The sequence below is a fragment of the Talpa occidentalis genome, unplaced genomic scaffold (assembly GCF_014898055.3).
Source record: "Talpa occidentalis isolate TD23 unplaced genomic scaffold, MPIMG_talOcc4v2.1 talOcc4.14, whole genome shotgun sequence".
NCBI classification, from domain to species: domain Eukaryota; kingdom Metazoa; phylum Chordata; class Mammalia; order Eulipotyphla; family Talpidae; genus Talpa; species Talpa occidentalis.
Window position 1 is genome coordinate 1,930,610 of NW_023601433.1, and position 11,519 is coordinate 1,942,128.

Below are 11,519 nucleotides of genomic sequence, written 5' to 3' on the forward strand. Positions count from 1 at the left end.
CCACCCTACCTGTGGGCACACGCCGTGGCCGCCAGGAGCAGGCGGGTCGCGTCTGAGGCCACAAATAACATCCACGCGACGCGGGAGATTCGCGCTTAGAACGTTTAGATATAAATCGCGCTACGACGTAGGTCGCCCCGAGACGCTCGGCACGGGGGTGGCGGGGAAGGGGCGCACGCTGGCGAGGTCAAGCGCGGGTGGGGCCGAGGCTCAGGCCGTGTGGCACTGCACCCCCGCCCGGGGCCCGTCCTCCTCCTCGTCCTCGCGCTGCGACCGCCAGCTCTGCTCCCCCGGGCTGAGCTCCTGCAGCTCCACCTGGTCCATGTCCTCCGTCACCCGCATGCTCGGCCGCGGCGGCAGCAGCGCCTCCAGCTGGGGGAGCTTGTCCAGCGGCAGCCAGTGCTTCTCAGGGAAGATGACCTGGGGGGCGAGGCACCGGGCAGCAGGTGGCTCCTTCCCGCCCCGCCCGGCCGGGCCACGGGCGCGCACTCACCAGGAACTGCAGGACCAGGCTGCCCTTCTCCAGGGGCGCCCTGTGCACCGGCATCCCCTCGCCGTGCACGCACTTGAGGTCGCCGTGCCGCACCACCTCACCTGTGGGAGACGGGCGTCAGGCCGGCAGGTCCACCGGGCCAGCCCCCGGCCGGCCAGCCCCCACCCCGCCTCAGCAGCCCATTCCGAGCAGGGGGCCTGGGCCTGCTTGGCCACACAGGCCTCATCGCCCTCAGCCCGGCCACAATCCAGAGGCCCCGGCTTCTGGCCGACAGGCGCAGAGGCCAAGGCGGAGACACGGACACCGGTGAGAGGCCGCGGGGTGCCCAACAGCCGAGCCAGCCTCGCCTCCCGAGGGGTCCCCGGCACGAGGCCCTGGGGGCCCCCAATGCCCTTTGTCTTTAGCTGAAGTTTCTCAAGGGAGTGACAGCCCTTTGGCGAGTCCCTCAGTTACTGGCCTCCCCCGCGTGTTTATCGTCCGCCGCTAACCTGATGACTGCTGGCCACCAAGAGGCTGAGGGGGGCCTCCCTCCCCCCGCTTGGCGACCACAGACCACCCCGGCCTACTTGCTGCGCTGCCCTGAGCGCCCCCGGGGAGGGGCCCCAGAGGCGGTGCAAGGGTTGGCACGCCTCCTGGGGTGCTGGCATGGTGAGGGCGCTCTTGAGTAAGGGCTTTGTCCTTGACTGGGGGGCTCTGAAGTGTCTGGGGGAGTCCCCCCCAGGGAAGCTGTCATCCTGGGTGCTGCCTCTCTGGGAAGAATGGGCAGCGCCCAGGACGCAGAGGCCCTGCCGGGCGGGTGGGCCAGAATGGGCGCGGGCCCTGAGGGCGGGCGGGTGGGGGACGCTGGCAGGACCTGTGTCTGGGGAGCGGGGCTGCGGCCCTGGGCCTCCCGCGGGGCCTGGCTGGGCCTGAGGGGCCGGGCTGGGGCCGCCGTTGAGGCTGCAGGACCCGGCTCTTAAGGCCACTGGAGCTGGCGCGTCCCACGCAGAGAAGGCGCCCAGCAGTCCCGTGGTATCCTTGAGCGCCACCCGGGGCGCCTGCATCAAACCCACAGCTCCGCAGCGGAGACCCCTCACCCCGGCCGCAGCTGCAGACCCTGGCGCCCGGACAGGGCAAAGGCCCGGCCCCGGCCCGAGGAGGCCCGTCCGGCCTTTGGCTCAGCCTCCCGCCACGGCTTCCCGGGACCCCACAGCCCTCCTTTAGAAAGCAGACTCTGGGGAGAAGTTCCTCATCAGAAGGAACAGGAGCGGCTTGCAAATCAGGCGCATCACAAAACCTCGACATCCCCCTTCAGACGCCACCAGCGCGGGCGCGGGCACACGGGATTCTAACAGCCAGAAACCACTGTTGGTTCTTGAACACCCGATCCTTGGCCACACTTCACGCTCTAAGTCCTGAGGGGGTGCGTGTGTGCGTGTGAGTGTGTGTGTGAGTGTGAGTGTGTGTTTCAGGGTGTGCAGGTTTTCCACTGCGGGTGGCATTGTTGGCTCGGATTAATTTGTATTTCATGGGCCTGTAATAAATGCTTGCAAAAATCACTTCGAATCTCAGAAACATTCACAAACGAAGTGTTTTTCGGGTCCACCTGACCTCAGGAAATCTGTAAATGAGTTGGGTTGGGCCTCCCCGCTGCCTGGGGGGGGGCGCGGGGCGGGTGAGTCCTGGAGCCGCGGCCCAGCCCCACCCCTGACGGGAGTGACCCCCGGGCGCAGCTGCCCCGTCCCTGCTGCTCCCCTCAGCAGTGTGTCTCGGTCAGTCTGCCTGTTCTGCTCCCCACTGTCTCTGGTGAGCCTCTCACCCCCGCACCTCTGGCCTGCACCCCAGTTCCTGCAGCATAAATAAAGCGCGTATGTAACATCTAAAACCCTTGCCGCACACTGGGGTTCCCTGGTCGCATGTGCGGGGGGTGGGGGGCGGGGGCGGAGCACAAGAGCTGCTCAAGGGCTCTGGGGGTGCAGAAGGGTGGGGGGGCTGGCAAGGGGCGGGGCGCACCGGGAGCCGCTCGTGGTCCCTCCTCGTCCACTCCCCCGACTTGGCCAGTTTGACATTGTTTCCAAGTAAGTTTTGGGAATCTCTGGCCAGGCCCGGGCGGGCCGCTGCCTCACCCCACGCCGGCACAGAGCGCGCCAGAGGCGGAGGGAGCCGGCCCCTCGCCTGGACCCGCCTGGGGGCCAGGTGGGGGGGCCCGCCTGGGCTTCCTCCCCCCGTACCCCCCACCACCCCCCTGCCCCGGCCCCAGGGCAGGTGCCGGCGGCAGAGCGTGGTCTCCCCGCACGAGCTGGCGCGCCGCAGGCCCTGGGGGAGGCGGCGCCCCGTCTGCCCCCGCCCGGGTCTCCAGGGGGCGCGGCCCGGCCCCGCAGCCGCCGAGGTGCCCGGGCTCACCTGGCCGGGACGTGACGAGGAGCGTGCGGTCATCCAGCGTCTTTACCGTCCGCTTGAAGCCACAGAGGGCTTCAGAGAGCTGGATTCTCACTTTCATGATCAAGTCGTGGCCTCGCCTCTGAAAGACACTATGGTCCTTCTGATCAAGCACAATTATCACATCGCCCGGCTCCAGCTCAGGCTCCTGGTCGCCTTCTCCATGAAAGAGAATCTTTTGCCCATCCTTCATACCTGCGGAACAGCAGCCCCTCGGGTTAGCCGCCCGCCGCGGACCCGCACTGTCGGCACGGCTGCTGGGGCACCGCGCCCCCTGGGGTCCTGTCTTCACCAGGCCTCCAGACCCTGTGCTGGGGGCCCCTGGGCCCCCACATTCCTGGGCATCACAGGGTCCTCCGCCCAGGGGCAGGGGGAGAGTGACAGGCCACACAGCCCAGGAGGCCCGGGTCCGCCACACGGGGGGCCCAGCCCTGCATGGGGGGCGCAGCCCTGGGGGGCACCATCAGGGAACGGTGTGTCTCAAACAAGAAGCCCTTGCAGGCGGCCGGGCGTCCCCGCTGCCGCCCTGTCCCACCCCGAGCGTCTGCGGGAAGGCGGCCGAGGGAGGAGGCACCTGGAGAACAGCTGTCCTGGCAGAGTCCAGGGCGCCGGGGCGCCGGGCCCGCAGCAGGGGCCGCTCTGCCCACAGCCGGGCCGTGGCGCCCTCAGGGCCCGCCCCCAGGCCGCCTCACCTCTCTCCACGTGCACCTCGATGAGCTTCTTCTCGCGGGTCACCCTGGCGCCCCCGCAGCCCTCGCAGCGGTCCTTGGGGCTGACGCGCTCGCCGCGGCCCTTGCACTCGAGGCACACGGTCTGGATCTGCTGCACCACGCCCGGCCCGATCTGCTGGATGTGCGCCTGCACGCCGCGGCCCTTGCACAGCGGGCACTTCTCCACGGACCCCTTCTTCCCGCCGACGCCTGGGAGGGCGGCAACGTGGCGGCCCGTCTCACCGGCACCCTCGGGGCAGGCGGCTCCCCACCCGGGTCCCAGACGCCTGCCCGGAGCTGCCCGCGGGAACCCAGCCTCGCCCCGGGGCCTGCCCCCGAGCCGGCTCTGGAAAGCGGCTTTTTAAAGTTGCATCGCCCCGCACTCTGCTGCACACTCGTGCACGGACGCCACCCCGCCGGCTGCTCGGCCGAGGCGCCGCCTGGACCCTCGCGGGTTTTGAGGAACAGTCACCCCAGCAACACGCGCGCGCCCCCGGAGCAGCGGGCGCTCAGACGAGAGGCGCTGCCTTCCCCGCGCCGTCCCGGGCCTACGAGCCGGTCCCCCGGAACAGTCTTCACCTTCGCACTTGGCGCAGATGACGCTTTTCTGGAGGGCCAGCTTCTTGGTGACGCCCTTGTACAGATCCTCGAGCGTCACGGGCAGCTGGTGCACCACGTTCTTGCCTGCACGGAAGCCGGGCGCGGCGTGTGAGGGGGCAGCCGGGCCAGGCGCGCAGCGCCATGGAGGGACCTGCGGCTTTCCTTGTCTGCGAGCAAAGGGGGGACCCGCGGCGGCCGAGCCCCCCAACCAGGGCCCGGGCCCATGTGAAGCGCTGCCTCCAGCTGAACGCCTGTCATGCCCACGTGTGTGGCGCGGCGGGGCAGGTCCTCCGCGCCCGGCCTGCCTGGGGCCGGGTCAGTGCAGGACGCCGGTGCTGGCCCCGCCTGCCCTCTCGCGGGGGTGTGGGGCGCGTCTCAGCTGGGGGCCAGGCTCCCGCAGTCCACACTGGGGTCGGGCAGCGGAGACCCGCGGCAGATGCTCCGCCTTCCCTGCCTATCGCGGGGGGCAGGCTGCACCCCATGTTTCCCCATTGGCGCCAGCGTGAGGCCAGCACAGCCGGGCTCCCGCGGGCCCCGCCAGGCCACGTGCAGAGCTGTCGTCCAGGGACTAGACGGGGCCGCGAGGGCCGGGACAGTCGAGGGGACAGCTCAGCCCGGAGGCGGGAAGGCCAGAAACCTGGGAGACGCACCCCAGGACTCCAAACGGCAGCGGGGGCGGGCGCGGGGCCCGACTCGCCACAAAGGCCCTCAGGCCTGACGGGCAGGTTCCATCATCCGGGAAATCTCGGGAGCCAGTTCAGAAAACGAGGCCACGACCCACTTGGAGCCAGGCCAGCGCGGGCGGGCCGGGGCGCTGCCTACCTCTCCGCTCGCGCGCCATCCGCCCCCCTCCGCCGAAGAACATGTCGAAGATGTCCATGGGCGAGGAGAAGCTGGGGCTGCCCGAGCCGCCCTCCTTGATGGCCTGCTCCCCGCCCTGGTCATACACCTCCCTCTTCTTCGGGTCGGACAGCACCTCGTAGGCCTGGGAGATGAGCTTAAACTGGGAGGGGGAGACCGGGAGAGGTGTCAGCTGCTCCCGCAGCGGGATGCCCTGCGTTCACAGGTGTCCCCCTGGCGTGCCCGGTTTCTGTTCCCCCCACCCCACCCCACCCCACCCCATCCCCCGCCACCCAGCCAGAAACAGTGTGGGCGGGGGATTGGGGGGGTGCCAGGGAGGGCGGGGCAGGGCCGGGCAGGGCCGGGCAGGGCCGGGCAGGGCCAGGCAGGGCCGGGCAGGGCCCCCAAGGCGGCTTCCTCCTGCTGTGCACGCCAGGCGGCAGCCAGGTGGAGCGGGGACACAGGAGCCCAGCAGCTGCCCTGGGGAGGCCGGCCCCCAGCTCACTTTACCAGGCACAGACACAGGCCAGCCCACGCCCCTGGCTGGCCTCTCCCGCCCCCACGGCCCCCTGTCTGTCACGGGCAGCACCACTCAGCGCTGCGCAGCTCCAGCGGGGCCTGCCCCTTCCAGACGCCAGCAGACGCCGGCCCGGCCAGGGCGCGCAAGGTGAGAAGCAGCATGTGGCTTGGCGGGAGGACGCGCGGGGACATCCCCGTGGCCACAGCTGGACCCTGTGCCCAGCAAAGGCTCAGAACGTGCACCAGGTCGGAGCAGCCCAGGAGCTGCCTCTGGGCTCACAAACCCTGAGGTGCCCAAACTCGCCCCTGCTCACTGCCGCCTGCCCGCCCACCCGCGTCCACACTGACCTCCACGCAGGGGCCGCCGCGGGGCCAGCAAGGGGCATCTGCAGGGCAGGTGGGGCCCTGGGGGGTGGCCTCAGGCACAGATGCTGGGCAGGTGCTCCCACCCCCTCATCACTGGGCCTTAGAAACCGGCCTCGAGTGAGATCAAGTGTGACAGAAGCAGGCTCTCAAGTCACGGCCAAGGCCGCCGGCCAGGGAGGGGCCGCCCACATACCCGGGGCACTCACCCGCGCTGCCCCACGCCCAGGAAGCAGGCCCAGCACCAGAGCCCCAGCCAGCAGCGCCCAGCGCGCCACTGCCCTCAGCAGAGAGGGGGGCTCGGGTGTGTGCCGAGACCAGGCCCAGCCGGGAGGGAAGCCCTCGGGTACCGGCACCCCACAGGGTGCACCCGCCCCTGGTCCCGCGTCCTCTGGGCGTCTGCCCTGATTCTGTTACTGGTCGAAAGGGCGGCGCAACCCGCAGAGCCCGAGCTCAGCCCCGTCGCTGTCTGGAAGGCGCCCATGGGAGCCAGGCTGCGCTGACGTCAGGGCCCGCAGCACTGACCACACAGGCGGCCTTGGCAGCACGGCCGGGAGCGGGGGAGGAGCGGGGGGGGGAGCTCCCAGCTGTTGGGGGTGCTGGCGGGATCTATTTCTGCAGCGACATTAACAATCCAGTGACAAGCTGAGCAGAAAGGCTCACGGGGCCACCTGTGCCGGCTGTGGCAGGTGGGGGAGGCTGAGCGCCCACAGAGCGGCCACGCCAGGATCCCCACCCAGCGGCCCCCGCGTGCCCGCCGGCCCCACAGGCTGCGGCCACGAACCAGGGCCCACGAGGGACGGACCTGCCGAGAGCTGAAGGGCTCGGACCCTGTGGGGCCGCCAGACCTCAGCATTGGTGCCCCGTCCGTGACAGGCCTGGGCTGGGGCGGTGCACACGGGGGTGAAAGGGGCCGCGCGGCCCCTACAGGAATGTGCTCGGGTCAGGCCCGGCGCGAACCCTGCCCAGAGCAGCTGGGCCACTGGCACTGACTGCCACGCAGCCGGCACTCGCTGACCCTAAAGGAGGCCACTGTCCAGGATGGGCTTCCTCCGGGCGAAGGCGCCTGAAGCCGCTGGACGGGCACCAGGGTGGGGTACATGCCATGGGAGGGAGCACTCAGGCCGGCGCCGCACGGGTGGGCAGCCAAACGTCGGTGTCCATCCAGTGGCGCCTCCACGCTCCTGCTGGGGGATGCGGCGCAGGCGGGGCAGGAGCGCCCGAGCCATCGCTGTTCGTGCCCACAAAGCGCCTCTGAAAGCCCCCGGGGCACCCAGAGCATTCAGGCGAGGGCGGGTGCCAGGGGTCATTTCCCAGGGCGGCCCAAAGGCCCAAGGCACAGCAGACGGGTGTGAGCCCAGGACGAGCCCGGCCGGGCCAGGCGGGCACCCCGGCCGCACAGCACCCCCAGCCCCCGCAGGCACTGGGCCAGCTGTGGGCACCGCCTGGGGCCCTGGGCAGCTCCACGAGGGCCACAGGACGCTCCTGCACCGGCCCGGCGGCGGCACGTGGTCGCCCAACAGCCGCGCTGGAGACGACGCAGCGGGACCGTCCTGGCCCCTTGGGGGAGGCGGGTTTAGGGCTTGTCCAGAGCGCGGCTCCCAAGACCAGGGAACCCCGGGGCTGTGCGGCCGCGGGGAGAGGCCGGAGCTCGCCCAACCCGGGCCGGGGCCCCGCAGGGCCCCGCGCACCGGACGCCACCCTCGGCCGCGCGGCGGGGGCCCGTCCCGCCCTGCCCGCCGCCCCGCGCCCCGCCCCGGCCCGGCCCCGCCCTCCGGAGCCCGCGCCCCGGGCCCGCCCCGCCCGGCCCCCCAACCCCCGCGCCCGCCCCGGCCGGGCCCGGCCCGGCGCCCGCACCTTCTCGCCCTCGTCCGGGTTCTTGTCCGGGTGGTACTGGAGCGCCAGCCTGCGATAGGCCTTCTTGATCTCGTCCGGGGGCGCGCTGGGCTTCACCCCCAGGATGTCGTAGTACTGGGTCTCCTTCACCATCGCGCCGCTGCGGGGCGGCCGGTCAGCGCCCGCCCCGCCGCCCGCGCCCCGCGGGGTGTCGCCGGCGCCGGCGGGAGGTTCGGGGCGCCGTGACGCCACAGAGCCCAGAACCCCCGCGGGGGCTCCGGGGCGCGCGCGCGGGCAGCCCCGGCCCCCCCCTCCGCGCCCCGACCCGAGCCCCGACCCGGGCCCCGGCCCCCCCCCCACCGCGCCCCGACCCGGGCCCCGGCCCCCCCCCCCCGCGCCCCGACCCGGGCCCCGGCCCCCCCCACCGCGCCCCGACCCGGGCCCCGGCCGCCCCCCCCCCGCGCCCCGACCCGGGCCCCGGCCGCCCCCCCCCCGCGCCCCGACCCGGGCCCCGGCCCCCCCCCGGGCCCGCGCCCCGACCCGGGCCCCGGCCCCCCCCCCGCGCCCCGACCCGGGCCCCGGCCCTCCCCCCCCCGCGCCCCGACCCGGGCCCCGGCCCCCCCCCCGCGCCCCGAGCCGGGCCCCGGCCCCCCCCCCCGCCCCGCGCCCCGCCCCGGGCCCCGGCCCCCGACCCGGCGCCGCCCCGAGATCTGCGTCCCGGCCCCGGAGCCCGCCCCCCGCCCGGACGGCCCCAGCGCGCGGCTCACCCCGGCTCCGCGGCCGCCGGCCCCTCGGGCTGCTCGCGCGCCTCCCCCGAGCTCCAGCTCTGGCCGCCGCCCCGGGCCATGGCGGGCCTGGGACCGACCCGCGCCCCTGGGCTGCGGACGCGAGGGGCGCGCTGAGCCCTGCCCGACGGGGCGCCCCGGCAGCCGCGCCCGCGCCCGCGCCCCTCCCGAGGGCGGGGCCGCCTCTGTGCGCTCACGCGGGGGCGGCGCGGACGGCTCGAGGCCCGCGGAGCCGGAGGGCCCCTCGACGACCTGCGTGTTCGGAGCCCCGGCCCGCGGGGGGCTGGGGGGGCTGGGGGCGGGCCGGGGGCGGGCCGGGGGCGGCCCGGGCCCTCCCCCGTCTAGGCCTAAGCCGTTCGCTGGGTCAGGGGGCGCCTTGCCAGCCCTCTTTCTGGGCAGTGGTGGGCACTGGCCCTCCCCTGGCGCCCTGAGCCCCCCAGCCACACGCTGTCGGGGTGCGGACCCTGCTTGGGAGAACACAGCTGCGTGGGCAGTGCCAGCTCGGGTACAGGCAGCCTGGCCACCGGCCGCAGGGCCAGGCATGGGCGGCGGCCCCGCTATCAGCCGGCGGCAGCCTTGCCCTGCTGCCTTGGTGGGAGGGGTGCGCCTCCCGCCACCTCCCAGGGCTCCTGGGCCCTGTTGGGGCCCGCAGCGGAGCCAGGAGCCCCCCCTTCAGGGCTGGCGGCGGAGAGATGACCGCCGGGAAGGCCGCTGCGCGGTTCCCGGGCCCCTCCCTCTGAGCCACCAGACCCTTCCACTGCAGCCAGCGCCCCGGCCAGGACTGGCCCCCCAGCGTGGCACAGGCCCCCGCATGCCGCAGAGAGGCAGCCCTGGCAGATATCAGCCCAACCCCCCCAGCCGAGGACCCTCCGGGCCGCTTCCCAGGCCCCGTGCCCAGTCCGCGCAGGGTCCCGGGGACCGGCGGGGCGCTCAGCCTGCCCTGGCTCCGCCGCCCCCACAGCCATGGCCACCGCCGTCCACGCGGGGCGCCGAGCAGCTGGCCCCCGCCCTCCGGGGAAGGTGAAGGGCCCTTCCCGGAGAGAACGAAATGGAACTTCCCAGCTTCTCTAGCGGATTTCCAGGAAGTGTATCTTGCTCGAATGTTGCCGCCGCCCCGCGCACGTTTACAGAGGACGCTCGCCACCGCGCCCGCCACGCCCGTGGTCAGTCCTTCCGTGGCTCTATCGGCGGGTTCGGGTGCCGCCAGACTGAGTCTCCAGGTCTCAGCACTAAGTGGACAGACGCCGTGTGACGCCCGATGGCGGGCTCGCTGGGGCCGGCAAAGCCTGGCAGGTCAGGCCTGGCCGGGGGGGTAGGGCAGCGGCTCCTGGACCCCAGGCCCGGGCTCTGGAGCTGCGTCCACTCTGTCCCCCCCAGCCCCCGCCCCTGTGATTTGTCCCGCCAGGAGTCCTCTTGGCTCCCTGGTCACTTTATTGTGAGCCAACGCACAGCTTCCGATGACCCATATTTTGGTGGCCAGTCCCGTGGAGGCCCAGGTCACCTGGCTACCCAGGAACAGCTCGTTGGGCCGGGAGCCAGTGGCCAGCCTGCACCGGGGGGTCACGGGCCATTCACTGCAGCTGTCCCTGAGCACTGGCCCTCGCTGGCACCTTCGTGGGGAGGAGAGGAGCCGCCTCCAGGAGCGCCTGGGAGCCTGGCGGCCGGCGGGTGGCGGGAGGGGGTGGGGCGGCGGGAAGGCCAGGGTGCCGGGCAGCAGGCGCCAGGTGCTGGAAGGGTGACCTCTGGGTGCTGGCGGAGACGGGTGGCTGGGACGGCAGGAGGCCAGCTGGGGAGAGCGGGCAGCGTGGGCCTGACGTCCACTCTCGCTGGGAGGCCTTGGTGTCCAGCACAGGGGTCAGGCGATGCGCACGCAGTGGGCACCGGAACCGGCCATCGGGCCGCCCCGGCACAGGCCACCCTGGCACCGGCGGTCCCCAGCCCCGCCAAGCACCCGGATGGCCCGCTCCCTCCCCCGCCGCCCGCTTATCTAATCTCTGGGAGCAGAAAAACTGGCTCTGCTCGGCTCCACCAAGGGCCGTGCAGGGCGCCAGGCAGCGGGCGGCCCCAGGGCACAGCAGCTGGCTGCGGGGCAAGAGGGCGTCTCCCGGCCTCATTTCTTAATGCCCTTTCTTTGAGGAACACCAAGACACCACCCTTGGGTCCCCGCTCTGAGCCCTCCCTCCGCGCCACCCTCGCCCCGCACTGGTGTCCGCCGGTTCTCTCTCTCCTCCCTTCTGATGGCTTTCTTCTTTCCTAATAAAGACACTATTTTCCCCTCAGCACCAGCCCTGGGGTCTTGCGCGCCGCCCCCGAGCCCAGGGACCTCAGGGCGTGTGCTGGGTTTTGAGCGCCGGGCGCTGTGGCCCGCCCCGTCACGGGCCTGCGAGGCCGCCACTGTCTTCGCTGCGGGTCGCGCTCTTCCGTCCCCTCCATTCTGTCAGGAGCGGCTGCGCCCTGCTTTGCTGGGCTGCACCGCGCTCCCCGGCGAGGCTCCGCCGCCCCCTGGCCGCCCTGGGCGTGGGCGCAGCCGCGGGGAGCAGAGGGGGCTGGCTGGGGCTCGTGCTCCGGGTGTGGCCCTAGAACGGGGCTGCAGGTCTGTGTTTCCTCCTGGGTTTTTAGGGTAAATCCAGGTTGCTCTCCATGATGGCTGCACCCCGGCCCCAGCACGGGCGACAGCACCCCCGTGGTGGTGACAGGGAGCGCAGCCCTCCCAGGCCCCTGGGGCGCCTCAGCCTGGGAGTCCCCACCGTCAGAGAGGAGGGAAGGCACAGCCCCTGGTGAGCCCCGGGTCCCGGCAAGGGCTCCTGAGCCTGCCCTCTCCCTAGACTGCAGCGCTGGGGACCTGGGGACACCCAGGCCACAGCGCAGCCCTGGGCCTGCCTCGCATCTAGGGCCCCTCTCCCCTCACGCTGCTGGGGAAATTTTGCCCAAGGGGCTTCTCTCCGAGCCCCCCAG

The 11,519-nt window shown here is 72.8% G+C and overlaps 1 protein-coding gene across 2 annotated transcripts; it reads right to left on the reverse strand.

Annotated features, from left to right (window-relative positions):
- Positions 1-61: 61 nt before the first annotated feature.
- DNAJA4 (DnaJ heat shock protein family (Hsp40) member A4) lies at positions 62-8,601 on the reverse strand. Of its 2 annotated transcripts, XM_037509970.2 has the most exons (8): positions 8,547-8,601; positions 7,801-7,939; positions 5,044-5,224; positions 4,201-4,305; positions 3,604-3,831; positions 2,876-3,106; positions 494-594; positions 62-420 (listed from the first exon to the last, which is right to left on the reverse strand). In XM_037509970.2, the coding sequence occupies exons 2-8, from the start codon at positions 7,930-7,932 to the stop codon at positions 211-213; spliced, it is 1,188 nt and encodes a 395-aa protein (XP_037365867.2). In that variant the 5' UTR covers positions 7,933-7,939; positions 8,547-8,601; the 3' UTR covers positions 62-210. The 2 variants fall into 2 exon arrangements, with proteins under 2 accessions (XP_037365867.2, XP_054550696.1); XM_054694721.1 differs by lacking the exon at positions 8,547-8,601 and having other exon boundaries at positions 7,801-7,966.
- Between the last annotated feature and the right edge of the window lie 2,918 nt (positions 8,602-11,519).

Bases quoted from the DNA above. Each gene is read 5' to 3' on its own strand.
- DNAJA4 (XM_037509970.2), bottom strand. From the start codon at position 7,932: ATGGTGAAGGAGACCCAGTACTACGACATCCTGGGGGTGAAGCCCAGC. The intron at 5,225-7,800 runs GTGCGGGCGCCG...TCCCCCTCCCAG, and splicing joins ACCCGGACGAGGGCGAGAAG to TTTAAGCTCATCTCCCAGGC. The intron at 3,107-3,603 runs GTGAGGCGGCCT...GCTGTTCCGCAG, and splicing joins CGAGGTGCACGTGGAGAGAG to GTATGAAGGATGGGCAAAAG.